Genomic DNA, 18,227 nt, shown 5'->3' with positions numbered 1-18,227 from the left:
TTTGTATGTATGCAAAGTGAAATGCTCTTGGGATACTTGAAAGACTGGGGGGGGTCATCATCAACCCCAACAGCTAGACCCTTTGCGCTTAAGGCCACTGAGAAAATCGAATGGGATCCCCTCATTTTTGTATGTCATACAGTAGAAAACCCCCAGATTTTCTGTTCCCTAACTTTTTTACCAATCAGCTGCCTTACCGCCTAAAAACTTCCTTTGCTGACTGCTCCCAATAAAACTTTCCCATGGTAGTAATAACCTTCACCCAGCCACTTATCCTGCTGCCACCAGTGCAGTTCTCCACGACCTCCCGACACTGATGGAGCAACACCCTACTCTTGTGGGAATCTGTAAGAAACAGCCCTGGAGGATGTTGAAGCAGTATTTGGCCTGTGGCTAGCCCAGTCCAACAAGCTGAACTATGCCAGCTCACTGGACCTGTTCCTTAGCCAAGGACAAAACTGACAACTTTCACACTGACAACAGATAAGCTTTCACAGCTGCTTATGATTCTAGAATGTTGCAGAAGCAAAGTGATTTCCTTAGAATTCCAGCAGAGATAAAATTTAAAATGGGCTATAAATGCTCAGGAATTGCTGGATGCTATACTTTGACCTGCTGCCTTAGCTATGAGGATGGTGCCAGGACAGTCTAAAATGGACTCTCGGCACTACAGGAAATCACCTTGCTGATACTGCTGTGGGGAATGCTGCTTTTGAAAGAACCTCACTTTTGATGAGACGCACTATGTATTTTGCCAACAACACTAGGAGAATTTTCCCAAAGGAAGGATGCCATCTGATGCCATGGATCAAAAATCAAAACCCAAACTCTGATGGTCAAAAGGGGACATTTTTCCAGTAGATACTTTAGAAGATCTGGCCAAAGAGGTAAACCGGTGGTCCCAGACAAAGGAAAACATGACTGGAAATTTAGCAGCTATTGGTATGACAAAAAAGCAAGCTCTGTTTTGGATAAAAATAACCCATTTGTACTGGAAACACTAATAAATGCCCTATTCCTAATGTCTGTACATGCACTAAACCATTGGTTCACCAATGAAATGGTAATACTCACGGGTCAACTAGGGGTGAAGGCTTTGAAAAATGTCTACCTCTCCTGTCCCAGGTGTCTAAAGTACTCCTCTAGGACGTTTGTCTGCCCAGTTCCTGTTTAAAATGTCTAAAGACACATTTGCAGTCCAGCCATTGGATTTCATACAGTACCTATATGTCCTGGATAGAAATATGATGTAGTTATTATGATCTGTAGATTTTACTCGTGGTGGAGGAAGAATTACACTCACCTGGGAAAGCCCTCTTGAACTGTACAGTGATTGAGGAACCCATTTTGCTGAGCAGGTGCTTGAAGTGATGCCTCTGGCAGCCCTGCAGCACTTTTGTGCCCACTCCCCTCAATTATCTGATACACTGGAATGCAACAACAGCAACTACTAGAATGCAGCTGGCCGAATTTGTAAAGATCCTGCAAATGTTTAGACCAAAACCATTGCTTTGTTAAATCCATACCTTTTGGAATTCTTAAGCCTTCCTTTACTGAGACTGTCAGAGGCTGCTTAAAATGTCCCTACTCCTTGCCTCTTTGATCCACGGTTGAATTCGGGAGAGAGACTTCAAAACCACCAAATGCTTCATTACTCTGATCAAAAACATAACCCAGTTTTCTGGTCTAGTAATCTTTTCACACAACACCCCAGAGGGACAAAGACCTCAACGAAAACTTCCTACACCCCAGAGATTTCCTCTTCCTCTGACAACATCACCATTACCAGGCCTACCTACCCTTCCTACCCCCCCTACCTTTCTTCCTCTCTCTCCTTGAACAGACCTCCCACCTTATTAGAAGAAGAGAGGACCTTTATGATTATTCTTACTGTGAAACTTAGGCTATTTTAACCAAATTCCAGTTAAAACAATTCAGCTCAGCAAGTGTTGCTTTTCTCAGGAGCTAAAACAGTTTTGAGGAACCGCATGGTCCAAAGAGGTATGTAACTGTAACGGGATCACCTGTTTGCAAGGACAAATGCCTCAGCACAGGTAGAAACTTAATGATAGAAAAGCTAGAAACAAGTGAGTTTCCAGAAATATACCACACGACCTTGATCTCTGTCATCTAATTTTAACCCACTGCCTTTTCACTTTTGGCTTCTGGTGAGCACCGCTGCACAGACGGGGCCTGTGATATGGCTGAAATTTCTGCCTTTGTGTTATTTGAAAACTCTTCAGAAACAAGATGCTACACAGGCGAAAGAAATGATGCTGGAGCAGCGCTCAGACAGGGCTGCCGCAGCCTGAGGCGTCCACAAGATGCTGTGGCCTTTGGACATCACACCAAGAAGTTCCTTCCAGGCACTGGGAGACCAGAGGCCACCGACTCTGCCGTATACCTGACTGACAGCCAGAGATGCTTTCAGAGAAAGATCTAGATCAAGAGGAGAAAATGTGGACATGGACATTCAAAACCCTTGTAGACAGTCAACAGTTGACGTACGACATCAGTTTCAGAGGCACACCACGGTTTGCTGTGTACACTGCAAAGTAACCACCCCAGCAACTCTAGTTAACAGCCATCATTGCGAAGGGGCACAGTCAATATTTCTTGGGATGAGAACATTTAAGATCTACGGCATTGTTACCTATGCTGTGGACTGAAAAGTGTGTGTCTTTTGACCTCCTTCTTATCTGACTTTAAATGTCCAGTATGCAATAGAGAATGATTATCTATACAACCATTACAGGTTAGCATTACTTACATGCTTCATCGTTTCTTTACGTTTCATGCTTAGGTGCGTGTCTGACCTTCAGAGATCTGTTTTCATTGGGCTGAAATGAACATTTCTCATTTACTATTGAAAGTCTATAAATCCAATGAAATACTCATTCTGCTTTTCATGCCTCAACCTCCTTTTGCCATCACCACCTACCGGCTGCACACTATATATGTGTGTGTGTGTGTGTGTGTATAAATATAAATACACACACATCTATTTTAGAGTCAGATTGACTCTCTCAGCTATGAGTGACTTAAAGGGTTCATTTGAGTTAATTTAAATTACCACATTTTTAATTTTGAGAACTTTCTTGGATACAATCTGTTTACTCATGTTTTTTATACCGATTTAAAAATACTTTAGCATGTATATAATTTTCTTTATCTGATACATCGTTGCCTTACATTTTCTGGAAGTCCGGTTCTGCTATTTGTGGTTTCCCCTGGCTCTCTTCCTTGGGTGTTTCTGGGATTTGGAATCGGAGCTTACATTTGGTGGCCCTTATGTGTTCACAGGCCCGTGCCCCTGTGTTGAGGGCAAAGCCCTCCAGACAGCATTGTTTGCTTTTGCCAGGCACACTGGGACGCTATCAATCCAAGAACATTTGAAGGTTATGTCCTGCCTTAGAGCTTTCTGGTTAGGCAAGGGTTTAAGTGTGAACTCCAAACACACTTGTGGAAAGGATTGTGGTTACAGACTCCAAGGAGAAGTCCTTCCCTAGCCAGCAATTATTCCAAGACAGTTAAATGTCCTGAGTGTTTCCAGTTGCCAAAAGTAGACTATTTCCAGTCCCCAATTTCACTGAGCGTATCCCTTCTAGGGTCCCAGGGTCAAGCTGGACGTGACTCCACCTTGCCCTCTGTCCTGCCTAGGGCCTCTTTTCCAGGATCTGAAGTCTCCTAAATTGCCAGAAATAGAAGCCAATAGATATACAATTTTCAAGATTTTTAAAAGACTGTTCAGAGTCAACAGGAAAAAAAAAAATTACATTTTCTTGGCATTACAAGAAGCAAGTTTACTGCTTTTGTCCCTCTAATAAGAAACAAGAACTTCTTTCATGCACTGCATTACCATTGGTGCCTATTATTTCTTCAAATATTGCCTATTGAAAAAAAAAAAAAAACAAACAAGAGAAAGCAGTTCTACGCATTTAGATCAGAAAGTTCTTGCAGCTGCTGAAAATAGCTTTTATCATCAAAGTGTTTTTCTTAAACACTTAAAAGAGGAGAAGAAAAGGAAAGCTTTTGCCCCTACACTTTGTAAAACAGATCTTAGGAAGAAGTGAGAGGCACATCCTATGGCCACTGCTCAGGCCAGGGAGGCAAAGTGGCTGCAAATCACAACTACCCTAATGCGGTCACGGTCTGAACAACCCAGTTACCGCCTTCCAAAAATCACTCCTTTTCAATTTCCTCTAAGGAGATGGCCCTGTGGCTTCTTCCACGTCAGAAGAATCTGATTCTACTGAGGGCTGCAGGCTTTGTAGTTACCTCAAGAGGTTTGAAAACCAAATGTGTACCGTGCACTGGCTTCGACGGAAGAAATGTCTTTACCCGCATACATTCACCCACTCCGAGCACTATCTTTGTGATATTTACGGATGCAGGTAGTGATGAAATACAATGAATTGAAATCATGACACTGCAATGAGTCCAGTATTCACGGACCATGTCACTGCAGTCCTATGGATGGAGGCTGAGGACAGACGGGCCGTGCCTAGTACAGAATCGCACGCGCAGACTGCAGGCGGCCCGGCCACACTGGATGGCTAATGACCTGTTTTCTTTCGATTTAAACCCTTGCTCTGAACTGCGATTCCTCCCTGCCGATGCCGGACATGGATCCCATCAGCAATTCACCCCACAAGCCAGGGTGAACCACGGGCAAGATGACCAGGAGGCTGATAAACTCTGGGGGCTGAACGTGACCCATGCACCAAGCACTTCAACTAGGATGGGCCGTCCTGATGAAACATTCACTTCAGGCTGTTTTCGTTCAACTCACTACAAAACAGCCAGTTAGAGACGAGGTGTTAGAACGGTTTCCTCAGGGAGATGTGCCCGCCCTGCTCAGATCGCTGGCCAGCTGTCTAAATAAACACGCTTCTTATGGATGCCATTCCTGTCTCTGCTCACTGGCTGTCAGTAGTGACAGGCAGCAGGACACGGCATTCCTGACAACAACATTCCTTATTTTCTCCTAAAAAGACACCAAAAGTACAGTGGTGCTCACTTGTCTCTTAAGTGTGTGCTGTCAGCAAAGCGGTGGCGGGGGTGGGGGATTTATATACACACACTGCACCGGTTCAAAAAAGGTTGCGACTCACCATTCAAAGAGGCGATCTGCTTGCGTAGTCATGTGTCTGCCAGGAGGCCTCCACCCAGAGCCCCCTGCACACGGATTCCCTGAGGGTTTGGCCGTAAAAACGCCACAATCATACTTCTATCTATGCCGAGAAAGAAGGCTGCTCTGCGTCCATAGGCCACAGCTCACTACATTCCTTGCCCCTGGGTCTTACAAAAAGTGTCCACGCTCTTCCTAAAGCTACAGCAAGGCAAGAGGTGATGACCTGACAGAGCCTGGTCGGACTGCCCGGAGTGTTCCTTGGAAGGACCTTGAAAACCCACCCAAAGGGAATCCAGTGTATCGTCCACAGCGCCAACACGAGTGTAAGGGGAGCCCCATGTCGGGAAACAACTTGTATACCCGAGGCGAGGTGGCAGGTCAGAGGTCACTCACCTTCCAAGTTTAGAAAACCAAATGAATTGAAATGAAAAAAATGCATCAGTTTCTTTCTCAGAAATGAAATCCTCACCTCCCTTCCTAATTCCTTCTTATTCCTGATCAACCGAGCTAGAGAAGTACTCCCCTCACATGGCGAACACATCGGGGTGGCAAGAGGGGGCCGGAGAGAGTGGGCAGCGCCCTGCCGTGGTAGAGACGTCTGTACCTCCTCCTGTCCCTTTCTCTGAGAACGGTGACAGAAACTTCCTGCTGCGTTTAGAGCATCCCTAGGTACACTCAGCCCTGACTTTCCAGGCCGGAAGCATCCGTGCGTGTGTGCACGGGTACAGGAGAACGGGGATGTCTCATCTTTCTGGCTCCCTCACCCTGCAGTTCGCTCAGAAGGGTGGCAGCCAGAGTGGCCACGCAGCAAGAACCACACGCGAAAGCAAGCGCATGCACCCCAACAGGCTGCCCCTGCTGGCTGCCAAGTCAGGCGAGAGCAGAGGCTGAGCCGTCCACCACCTTCGCGAGGACGCGCCGGAAACAGCCCGCAGGCCCAGCAGCCACAGGGAGAGCGCGCGGTCTGATACCCCTGGGCTTCCTGAGCCTCCTGCCCTCCCCCAGGAAGCCCTTCACATCCTGTCTCTTTACTACCGAGCGCATCCGAGCTCCACTCCTTCCGCACGCCATCTCCCCCCCAAACACAACGTCTAACAAGGGCCCAGAGTCTGCTGCAATCACATGCTAAGGAGCGTGTTCCCGACGGCTTCCGAGGGGACAATCAGCAGAACTTACACATGTTCACTCATTGACTGGATGTACATAGAGATCAATGATTAGCTTCTTGACTCTGGTTCTGAATGATCACACAGTTAAGGGCCAAATAACTTGTCCTTTGTTACCATGACTTGGGAGCCTCCTGAATGGAGGCAAATCTATTTTTCAGCTGAACTGTGTCATCTATCAAAGGCAGGAATAATCAGGAGTCTCATCAGTGACGTCCTGATCAAACAACGTTTGGCACGACTCACTCCGCTGGGATGAGGTCGGCTTCTGTGCCCGACGCCTTGCGAGAGACCTAAGAACAACCATTTTTTGTGCTGTTAATGCCCTTCTAGGCACAAGAATGACTTGAAGTGTCCTTTTTTTTTTTTTTTTTTTACCAATAAAGACCAAATTATTTGTTATATCCCTTGAAAGGGCTCTAGAACAAAGTCACAGTCCTGGAGAGATGGTGCAGAGTTCTCTGAAATAGGAGATGATTAGAAGCCTCCTCTTAGTTTTACTGGGGGGGGGCTTGCCAGGAGGTAGAGAAGCACCAGCTGTCCCCCCACCACCCCAACATCCCACCAAAAAAACAAAAAATGGTCCTCAAGTTGATTTACATGCCCTCGGTCCAGAATCCTACGACCCCTCACTGCTGCTTTCACATCAGGTCACAATTAAATAGGAAGAGAAAATATAACAAATGAACTACCCCCTTGCAGTCAGAGGTCAAGGCCGGTGGTGTCAAGTAAATCACAGAATGGGGCCTCCCTGGTGGCGCAGCGCTATGAAGCTGTCCGCAGCCTCTGCAGCGTGGGTCTGATTCCCGGCCGGCCAGGGAGATTCCCACATGGTGCAGCAGACCTCTCCTGTCTCACCTGCCACTCCACTCAGCAGTGCTTTCAGTCCATCTGCCTGTCCTGCTCCCCACTCTGTCTCTGGTGAATCCTCTCACCCTCCTATGCCTCTGGCCTGCACCCCAGCTCTTGTATAAATAAAAAAAAATCTTAAAATAAAAGAAATCACAGAATGCTTCATTGATAATCCTTATGACACTGCAGTCCTCTCCCCAGTAAAATTAAGGAAGGAAAATGAGGAGGCAGTTAAAGGACGGCGGTATCCAGGGTGCATGCTGGGCTGCATGCCTGTGGCAGCCCGGATGTGCAGAAACTGGCTGCTCAGTCCAAAGGAGGCTCTTCATCGAGCCAGACGCCACCTGCCTGGCCGTCCCCTCCTGTGTGCACACAGGGACAAAGCTTTCCTCTGCCTGCTCAGGGCAGGGACCCTGCAGGAGGCACTAACTGCCATGTGGGCCACGGGAAATTCTGCAGCTATTAACTTTGACCTGTCAGAGGCCAGAAAAATAATGGCATCTGCAGGACCGTCTACTTGTAAATGTAAAAGAAAACCTTCGAAACCTCTTGAAGCATAAATTTGGAAGGAACTCCTGAAATTTCTAAGCACACAGCTTCCCAGGTTCTCAACTCCAGGTAGGGTTGACATGAAATGGGCAACTCGGAACTACAGGGGCTGCCTTTCATTTTTAAAGGATTTGGGGCAAAAGTCATTTAACCCTCAAACTTCTCCATCTGCAAAATGTTTCCTGAATTCCCAAAGTGGCATGTGGAGCTTCGCGTGTAGAGGACATGGCATGCAACCAGGCTTGGAATGTCTCCAGCCTGCACCCTGGCAGGGCCCATGGGCCAAGCCGTCCTAAGACAAGGCCCAGAGCAGCCACGCCCTCCACTGTGCAGGGGAGCAGGTCCTCCAGCTCGGCACCACTGCTGTTTATGGCAGAAAATTGTTTGGAGGAGCTTTCCTGTGCACCCATGGAAACACACCACTCCCACAGCCCCCCCAAGTTGGGACAACACAAAATATCTCCAGACAAATGGTCCCTACCAGTATGTGTGTATGGGGGGGGGGTACAGGGGTAGTTAAATAACAGATGCACTGTAGAGAGAGTGCGTCTGGAACTCTGCAGTAAAATGCTGTGCTTCCCCCTCTGTGCTGCACACGATACTTTTGCAAAATAGGACAACGTGGGTAACTACAAAAATGATCACACACACAGATGCACAGCAACGCCCACGGCTGTGAAAGTTCTATGCATGTCCTTGCAATTTCTGCACTCAGCACGGACCAGAAACAGCTTGTGGCCACACACTGAACAGAATGGTGAATAAAAATGTCTGATCCCACCGTATACAGTGTACCTAACAGCAGAATTACATCTAAACTTTGATTCAAATACTAGTTCAACACATCTAGAAATTCCAGATGTTAAGGTGGGGCTAGTGGGCAGGTGATTAAAGGAAAGGAGCTGACCCTGGGGGAACATGCACAGGGTATGTTATCTTCCCCTCTCTGCTTCTGAAGACTTGAACAAAATCATTGAGGTTACAAGAAATGATTGAAAATTGTTTCACATATTCTAAAACTCAAACTATTGCCATTCTCCCTCCTTTCCAAAGATCCTGTCTGTTTTTGGGGTGGACACGCAAACAACCACGTCAGCAATGCCCACGAGGGAGACAACAGCCCCGGAGCTGGGCTCTGTCAACCACGCAGCACCCTGGGGGAACAGGGTACCCGGGCAGCCCCCTCACCCTGGGGTGCCCGGGTTGCCAGCTTGAATCACACCTGCATGCCCAGCAAGGGGCTCCCGGCGCTGCAGTGTGAGCAGGTGGGCGCCCTCCCTCCCCGGGGTCCGGCCCCTCGCAGCTGCAGAAGAGCTGGGCCCAGACACCCGCTGCCCAGCGTGGCCGGGGGCAAAGCCCTGCTGCTGTTTCCACGGCCTGCCGCTTTCCTCGGCGCCACGCGTTCTCTGAGCGAGACTGGCTCTGGGACCAAGAGCCGACGGCCGGTCCTGTCCAACGTCCACCGCGCCACGGAACTGCGGGGTGGAACTGAGGGAGTCTGGCGCTGGCCCCGGGGCCGCTGCTCCCATGGGAGGGGCTGCAGGCCGCCTAGCTGACAGGTGCCCCGAAGGCCGGCCCCGGAGCGCACGTGCAGCTGCCGAGCTGCGCGCCATTAAAAGGCACTCGGTCTGGCACTAACGAGCAGCCTCGCCTAGAAACTTCTTTCACAGATGTTTATAGCTCTTGTGGCTTTTTACTCACCCTCTTATTTTTACAGCCGGTGTGATCTTTCAACATATGACAAAACATACCCGTGGCCTAGTAAACAATGCACCTAAAAGTCCCCACTCTTAGCCTGACAGAAAGCGAGGAGATTGAAAGCAGGCTGCAACATGACGCATCCGTAATTGGTTTTTCATTGTAACTAATGGAAACCACACTTTCTATAAATTAGGGGAATGAATTGCACAATTCACATATAGAAAACTAAAAATAAGCACAGTTAAGAGAATAGAATTTTTATATGACAGTTGTCGACTTTAAATAGAAACGAGGGCCCTGGTCCCCGCTTCATCAATCCCATGGCGCAATGTGTGCCGGCGAAGCGGCTGCACACACAGTCCTCTCCCTTGCACGGAAGGGAAAGCGGAGCTGGTGACTGGGACATGAGCAGAGATGCACCCCAACTAGCCCCAGACCTTGTGTTGCCAGAGCAAGGTGGGCGGGGGGGACTTGAAAGGATCTGCTCTGAATAAAGAGACAAAACTGACGGACGCAACTGTCCCCTGATGCCCTCCTCATGTCTAGCCCATGGATCACATCCCCCCACGCGCACTCCAAGTCCCCAAGAACTTTGAAAATAGCTGTGCCTGGTCCCCAGCTCCTGAGAGCCTGCTCTGACTGGGGTGCCAAGCTCCCGGGGGCTGATTGGAGCCACCTTGCTCTCCAGTGACAACCGCAGTGAGAACCAATCATGGGAGGGTAGCGACAGCAAACTGCATCGTCCCAGACTCCCCCAGCACCGCCCTGGCACACGGCAGCAGGGTGGCTTCCTGCAGCTTGGCAGAGGGCAAATGCACTTGGTGCAGGAGCAGCACGCTGGGTGTGGCTGGGCTCACTGGGCAGAGTGAGACAGTAGCTGAAGTCACAACCAAGGCAGTCGTGTAGGAGGGCAGCTCTCAAAACAAGGCACTCTGCCTCCGCGCCATGTCCACAGTCACCGGCCTGGCGCTCACTTTCTGCCAGGTCAGGCTCTCCAGGAGAGGACACCCCCAGGACCCTACAGCCCAGAGAGGGGATCCTGATCTAACTGAGATGTGGCCCCGAAACCTGCCTGCGTGTGGATTCACCCAGGGAGCTCCCCAAAATGCTGATGCCACTGACAAGCCCCCCAAAATGTGATTTCATAGCTCTGGCGTATGACCTGGGCTTTACTCTTAAAGGATCCCCAGATCCTAATTTGTGGGCACATTTAAGTGCTGGGCTGAGCCAATGATGGTGCCCCACTTCCTTTGCAGTGGTTCAGGCTAGAGCAGGTGACATGACTGCAGTCACCAAGCAGAGAAAGGAAAAGGCCTTTCCCTGCCCATTGAGGCAGACAGTGTACAGAAGGATGCCTGAGCACCAAGGAGCTCACTCGGAGCAGGAGGGCAAGAGGACCTGGGCCACTGCAGACCCTGAGCAGCCATTGTGTCAACCAACCAGGGGACAGCACCACCTCTGGCGTTCCTGCCACGCCACCTCGTAGAGAGCCTTGAATCCCTTTCCACTTCCGAGCGGGGCAAGTACTGTGCTGTTTTTATCTTCCAATCATGATGCCACAATCCTAAGACCCTGCCGCCGCGCCAGCGATGACTCCAGCATCACACCCAAGAATGATGCCAAGTCAGAGTCGGTGCCTGGCTATTAAAAATAATGATGCAGAACTGACTCTAAGACCCCCAGCTCTAAAACTGGGAATGAAGATTCTTTTGGAGAGCAACATTTTTCTTATTCTACACACAGGGAGTTCTAAAGGAGCTGAAAATGCATTTGCTGGTAACAATGCTGAGAACAATGGAAGATTTGTGCATTATAAAGAATGTTCTCTGCAGCCCTCGGAAGAAGAATGCTGCTTAAGTGAAAGTGTAAAGCGAACTGATTTCTTTCCCTGCATAATTACTAACTTTAGGTTTTTTCACAAAGATCTTAGAAAAGAAAACTTATGATATCAATGGGGAATTCTTGTAAAGAAAGAGTTATAATAAATCAAATTTTGAAATATAAATAGAAAATATAAGGAAGTAGAAGAGAAATAAACATGGTAGAAAATATAGAGGATATATTGGCTATATCCTCAGTATATAGAGAGGATATACTGAAAAGATAAACACACAGGGCCTCCCCCAGTGGTGCAGTGGTTGAGCGCTGGGCTGCGAAGCTGCCCACAGCCTCTGTAGCGCTGGTTCGATCCCCGGCTGCTGGGCGAGGGTCCCACATGGCGCACAGACCTCTCCTGCCCGTGCCTGCTGCTCCCCTCAGCAGTGTACTTCGGTCCTTCTGCCTGCTCTGCTCCCCGCTCTGGCTCTGGTGAATCCTCTCACCCTCCCGCGCTTCTGACTGTACCCAGTGCTTGTATAAATAAATAAATCTTTAAAAAAAAAAGATAAACACACATTCATGTGTTCACATTCAAGAACACAGTGATCAAAATGTCACTTCCAGGGACAGTCAGATTGCCAGCTATGAAGAAAATCTGTCTGCACTGGGAGAACGCAGGTTGTTAATAAAGTGCCTTACCTTCTTGTCATGTGTTATTTTCAACAATATTTCATTCTATTGTTTTCTAAGAATTTATTCATGAAAAGCAAAGTAATTCTTACAAGTGTTAAACAGCCTGGTTATTGGGGATTCCATGGTGGTGCAAGGGGTTAAGACAGAGCACTATGAAGCTATCTGCACCCACTGCAGCACGAGTTCGATCCTCAGCCAGGGAGGTGACCCACATGGCACAGCAGACCTCTCCTGGCTCGCCCGCTGCTCCCCTCAGCAGTGTATTTTAGACAATCTGCCTGTTGTGCTCCCCACTCTGTCTCTGGGGAATCCTCTCACCCCCTGCATGTCTGTACTGCACCCCAACTCTTGTATGTATAAATAAATAAATCTTTAAAAAAATTAAACAGCCTGGTTATTTCCTGCAAGTTCCAGAGTTTCATTTACCAATGAAATGTTCCTGAAGACTTGATAGTCTCAGACACAGAAATCTACAACCAAAGGCAAACTCAGGATGGATAATATTAAATCCTTCCTCTAAAAAGTTCCTTCCCTGCATCTGAACTAGCACTTTTAAGATTACATGCCAATTAGTTGAAATGTTTCAGCCTCTATTTACAAGGAGGTTAGTTGAAATCAGGATAATTCCCATGACCAGATGATGTAACGGGGTAAATTCACCAGTGAAAGTCCTCATTGCTGTTGAGCAAGACACCGTCTCAGAAGCTGATGGGCCTCCCTAGTGGCACAAGGGATTAAGTCTCAGCACTACGATGCTATTCACAGCCACTGCAGCAAGAGTTTAATCCCCAGCCAGGGAGGTAACCCACATGGCACGGCAGACCTCTCCTGTCTCACCCACTGCTCCCCTCAGCAGTGTATTTCAGTCAGTCTGCCTGTTCTGCTCCCCACTCTGTCTCTGGTGAATCCTCTCACCCCCTGCATCTCTGGCCTGCACCCCAGTTCTTGTATGCATAAATATATACAAGTCAGATCTGATCAGTCCACAGACAATCAACTCAATTCAACTTGCCTACTTCCAAAAATAACAAGCGTGCTTTCTGACATCTGTCACGGTGGCGAGTGTAATGCGTCTCTGAATAAAACCAAAAAGTTTATTTGCAAGTCCGCAGGAGAAAGGAATTATGTAAATGTAAAACCTTAGAAAAGGGATATTCAGTTCTAAAGAAATAACATACTTCTCCCATTACACAATTTTGAAAATTATAAAAACACAGCAGAACGGGGCTGCCACACACGTAACCCATTTGCCCGTGGCCAACAGAGCATTCGTGTCAGCCAAGTTCACGTCAACAGGTGAAACGGAACCACGGAGAAGCAGGCAGAAGTCAGAGGAAATCGCATCAGCGATAGCAATCCCTCTGCATCCAGGCACTGCCAGACAGCGCGGAGCTCACAGCAAGACCCACCCGGGAGGCCTCCGAGAGGCAGGAACAGCAGCCTGTTGGCCCAGGTGAGGGCAGAGACCATGCTAGGTTGGAATGTGCTTAAGTCATCAAATGTTTCCACAAAAAGAAAACAAAATAAAACCAGGGGTAAAAGGTGACACAGCCAGTTACTATAATAAACAAGGATATTTTCGTTCTCCAAATTTGAATATTATTAGCATATTTTAATCCCAAAGGTAACTAAAGAATTTTATTCTCATCCCAAACATTAGCATCTTCACTCTCTCCCTTTTTCCATCTGATACAGTTCATTTTCTGCAAATAAATTTTAACACGCTCTTACAGGATGAGGGGTTCTTTGGAGGGAAGCTGTGACCTCTGGCGCCAGCAGGCACCTTCACCTCCTGCCCAATACCGCTCCTACACCCAAGTACAATGGCCCGGTTCACTTTTTTTCCTCAACAACGATGACCTTCTACCTACTAGATTCCCATTGTTTGGGGTTCCGAATGTTGCTGCGAAGGGCATTCTCATTAATCCCCTTCATTTAGGAAGAGACATCTAATTCATTCAACCTCAAAAAGGGTTCTTGGGCCTCCCCTGGTGGCGCAGCGGTTACGCGCTGGTCTGCGAAGCTGCCCGCAGCCTCTGCAGCGCTGATTCCATCCCTGGCTGCCTGCGAGGGTCCCACATGGTGCGCAGACCTCTCCTGCCGCCCGCTGCTCCCCTCAGCAGTGTACTTCGTCAGTCTGCCTGTTCTGTTCCCCGCTCTGGCTCTGGTGAATCCTCTCACCTTCCCACGTTTCTGACTGTACCCAGTGCTTGTATAAATAAATAAATAAATCTTTTAAAAAAAGGGTTCTTAATGATCATTCGAGAACCATGACTATTGCGAACAGCTGTCCCCATTTATGGCTTAGCTCTGAAAGTGCTACATTCCAGGAAACTCCGTAATGCGGCACTTGATAGTGACAAGTGGGCTTCTCTATTAAAGAGCATCACTTGAATTTAGGAATTAACAGGCTGTCTTAATGCCTGGTTCAAGGATCCTCTAAGACAGGGAAGTCACCGACTGACAGAATAAGCAGCTCCTGGTAGCCCTCAGCTTGAAACCACTAACAGAAACCAGCTATAATTTACAGTTCTCAACAGTTCATCACCTGAGGATGCGTGGCTGCCCCACACGTGTATTTCTGCAGGTGGCCAGGGCCAGCCTCCAGGGAGTGGCGGGGCCTGTAAAGGGAAGACGGTGCCACAGACACACCCACAGGAAGATGGAGAGTGACCCATGCACACCCAGCCCCAGCAAAACCCACAGCTGAGGTGAAGGCCCACACAGCATGCCAAGACTGGGAGATGAGGCCAGGGGCCAGAGGCTGAGTCTGGCTAGTGTGGATGGCAGCAGCACATGGCACCGAGCAGCCTGGTCATTAAAGATGTCAGAGAAAGCTCTTGCTGGCACCAGAAACCAGTATTTCCAGGGGGTGCACCTGGAACACAGGCTTTGTGGGGCCTGCGCTGGTACAAAGGAGCAAGTCTGAATCAGGAGGAAATAGAAACTTGATCACAGCAATCATGAGCAAGTAAGTTAAAACAGTAATCAAAAGCCAGGGGTCCAGTGGCATCACTAGTAAATGCTACCAAATTTCAAAGATCTAATTTTTCTCAAACTATTCCAATAAAACACACAAACACCACCAACAACCAAAAAAATTGGAGCGCGGAGATTGCTCCAAACATATTTTATGAGGCCAGCGTTGACCTGATTCCCTCAAGCAGACAAGGGCAGCTCAAAAAAAGAAAATTATAGACCAACATCACCAATGAACAGATACACAACTCTTAAAATCTTCACAAGTTGACGTCAACAATGCATCACCAGTGGGATTTATTCCAGTGATACAAGGATGCTTCAACACACACACAAGTCAGTAAGTTTAATTCACCCCATCAACAAAGGGAAAGATACGATTTCATGGTCATATTGATTGATGCAGAAAAAGTATTTGACAAGATTCAACATCCATTTATGGTAAAACCGTCAATGATATGGGAAAAGAAGGAACTTATTTCAACAAAATAAAAACCATAAATGACAAACCCACAGCTAACATACTAAATGGTGAAGAATGGAAAGCTTTTTCCCAAAGAAATGGACAAGGATGCCCACTCTCATGATTACTGCTCAACAACGTTTTATAAGACCTCCTCAGGGCAATGAGAAGTGAAAAAGATATTGAACAAAACCAAACTGAGGAAGCAAAACTGTCTCTGTTTGCAGAAGACATAATAATATACACAGAAAACCCTAAGATGTGACCAAAAAAAAAAAAAAAAGCTTCATTTCTATACACAATGAATTAGAAGAAAATTTTTTTATTGAAAAGATAAAATCCCTGGAATAAATTTAACAAAGGAAGTGAAAGATGTGTACACTGAAAAGTGTAAGATATTGTTAAAAGAAACAGAAGATACAATGAACTGGGGAAATATTCTGTGTTCATGGGCTGGAAAAATTACCCTTGTTAAAATGGTCATTTTACCTAAAGCGTTACACAGAATCAACACAATCCCTATGAACATTCCAATTTTCAAGGAAATGGGACACTAGAACTATACAAAAACTTGTAAAGAACCACAAAAGACCCTAAATAGTCAAAGCAATTCTCAAAGAAAAATGGAGGAATCACATTCCCCTCTTACAAACAAGATGATAGTAATAAAAGCAGCCATACAGATAACCTGGATAACACTGTAAGTCCAGAAAGTAACCTACCCATATGCGGACAGCTGGCTCACAGCAAAGGAACCATGAGTTTAAGAAGGAGCAAGGAATGTTTCCTCAATAAATGGTGCTGAAATAAACTGGACATGCGGAGGATCAAAACTAGATCACTAAAACTATTCATAACACTTCAAAATCGATGAAAAGGCCTGTATATATAAGACCTGAAACCATCACGTTCCTAGAAGAAAACATTGGGTGTATGTTCCATTATGCCAGCCTCAAAGGGGGCATTTGTGTACTTGATTCCTGTTAGAGGGAAACAAAAGCAATAGAAACAAATGGGACACGTGGAACTAAATACTTCTCAACAGCGAAATGAAAACCGCCACAGAGAGGAAAAGGCCATCTACTGAACGGGAGAAAATATCTGTGAGTCAAATGTCCCATGAGGAGTTAATATCCAAAATCTGTAAAGAACTTATACAACAACAACAACAAAAAACCAATTGATTAAAATTTGGGCAAAGGATCTGAATAGACACATTCCAAAGACGACAAACAGATGGTAAACGGGCACACAGAGAGATGTTCTCTGTCTCTGGTAATTAGGGAAATGAAAATCAAAAACACAATGTGATTTCACCTCACGTCTATGAGACGGGCCTGTATCAAAAAGACTACAAAAACCATTGGCAAGCGTGCAGAGAAAAAGGAGCTCTCACATACTATTGTTGGGAATGTCAACTGTCTTAGCTTCTATGGAAAACACTATGGAGAAGCTTCAAAAAATTAAAATAGAACTATCATATCATCCAGCTCTTTTGAACCTTTCCTTCTCATACTGAGATAGTATGCTTTGTTATTTTTTTTTTAAAGATTTATTTATTTATGCATACAAGAACTGGGGTGCAGGCCAGAGGTGTGGGGGGTGAGAGGATTCATCAGAGACAGAGCAGGGAGCAGAACAGGCAGACTAACGTAATGCACTGCTGAGGGGAGCAGCAGGCGAGACAGGAGAGGTCTGCAGCACCATGCGGGTATCTCCCTGGCCGGGGATCGAACTCATGCTGCAGTGGCTGCGGATAGCTTCATAGGTTGCATCTTAACCCCTTGCGCCATCGGGGAGGCCCCCTGAGATAGTATGTTTTATTGTTTTGATTCTTTACACATTTGTTCCTTGGTTTTGGATGCACCACTGCCTTCAGAGTGTGCTAACATGTAAGAAAAGAACTGCCAGTACCATCTCTAAAATATCTGTTCTCTCTCTTCTTTCATAGGTGCAGTTGCAACAGTTTTCCTACTAGAAGCCACAGATTCTATAAGTCCAATCAACATAAACAATACACTGTGCAGAAGATTCAGTGAACTCAATTATTTCTTTGCACCTGAAGGCACTACGTCATGAGGCCCAAATGCTTGGGGAGAGATTGGTGAGTGCATGTATTTCTTTCCTCCCAAATAAAGTACAAAACCAATCTCCAAAGACCTCTTTCCAGACGGGGAAGAACAACATCTCAAGACACAAAAATGGGGTAGGGTTGGGAATAAAGCGAGTTTCTGGGGCCTGGGGCCCAGCATCGCATGGAAGGAGCAGACATTGAGCACGGTAGTGCTAACAGCGCCGAACAGCACAGATGTGGGGGAACTCACTCATCTCCTGCCAATGGGAAATATAAACACAACTGAATATTTAAAAAATGCAAGATTCAGCTTTTGAGCCATATATTACTTGGTGATAAACTGTCCCGCATGTTAAAGACTATATTCTAGATGGAATGTCACTTCTTTGGCAGTGACGCGACACATTGCTTACATGTCTGCAAACACATGTTAATTTTAGTTCTTTCACTTCTGTTGCCACTACAAAGCCAAGTATATTTAACACATCCAAAGTAGTCAGGCACATCACATTTCAGCAAAATGTTAATTTTAACCTACACTGGCACAGTGAACCAAATCCATTCATTCACTGAATAGAAGGAGTAGCTGAAACTGCAACCCAATTTTGGAAAAAGGTGTGTGTATGTACAGATAGTAATATGCAGACACGTAGATCTGAGTGCATATATATGCATATGACAAAGATTTGCGTTAAATGGAATGAAATCAAATTATTTCAGCGTGATGCATATTAAAACTAGTTCTCGATAAGCCATTAGACTTCCCCCATGGATGCCGACCATTTCTTGCAAGCCGAT

General features: G+C 46.7%; 1 protein-coding gene and 1 long non-coding RNA gene across 6 annotated transcripts in view; one reads left to right on the top strand and one right to left on the bottom strand.

Annotated features, from left to right (window-relative positions):
* The window catches only part of PRDM5 (PR/SET domain 5), a 158,354-nt gene that overhangs the window by 14,107 nt on the left and 126,020 nt on the right, over positions 1 to 18,227 (bottom strand). The window contains exon 15 of one of the 5 annotated variants that reach the window (XM_037509507.2): positions 2,772 to 2,840. The exons of the other annotated variants lie outside the window; for them this stretch is intronic. Coding sequence (XP_037365404.1) covers positions 2,787 to 2,840 — 54 coding nt within the window. The 3' untranslated portion in view covers positions 2,772 to 2,786. Of the gene's footprint in view, positions 1 to 2,771; positions 2,841 to 18,227 lie in introns of those variants that run through there. 5 annotated transcript variants of the gene reach the window in all.
* The window catches only part of LOC119242756 (uncharacterized), a 78,430-nt gene that overhangs the window by 52,497 nt on the left and 7,706 nt on the right, over positions 1 to 18,227 (top strand). Inside the window, exon 3 of the long non-coding RNA XR_008551517.1 lies at positions 17,307 to 17,459. This is a non-coding gene — a long non-coding RNA (uncharacterized LOC119242756). The remainder of the gene's footprint in view (positions 1 to 17,306; positions 17,460 to 18,227) is intronic.

The sequence above is a fragment of the Talpa occidentalis genome, unplaced genomic scaffold, assembly GCF_014898055.3.
Source record: "Talpa occidentalis isolate TD23 unplaced genomic scaffold, MPIMG_talOcc4v2.1 talOcc4.13, whole genome shotgun sequence".
Classification (NCBI taxonomy): domain Eukaryota; kingdom Metazoa; phylum Chordata; class Mammalia; order Eulipotyphla; family Talpidae; genus Talpa; species Talpa occidentalis.
Note: the sequence above shows the minus strand (reverse complement) of the source record. Positions and strands in the feature narration are given on the sequence as shown.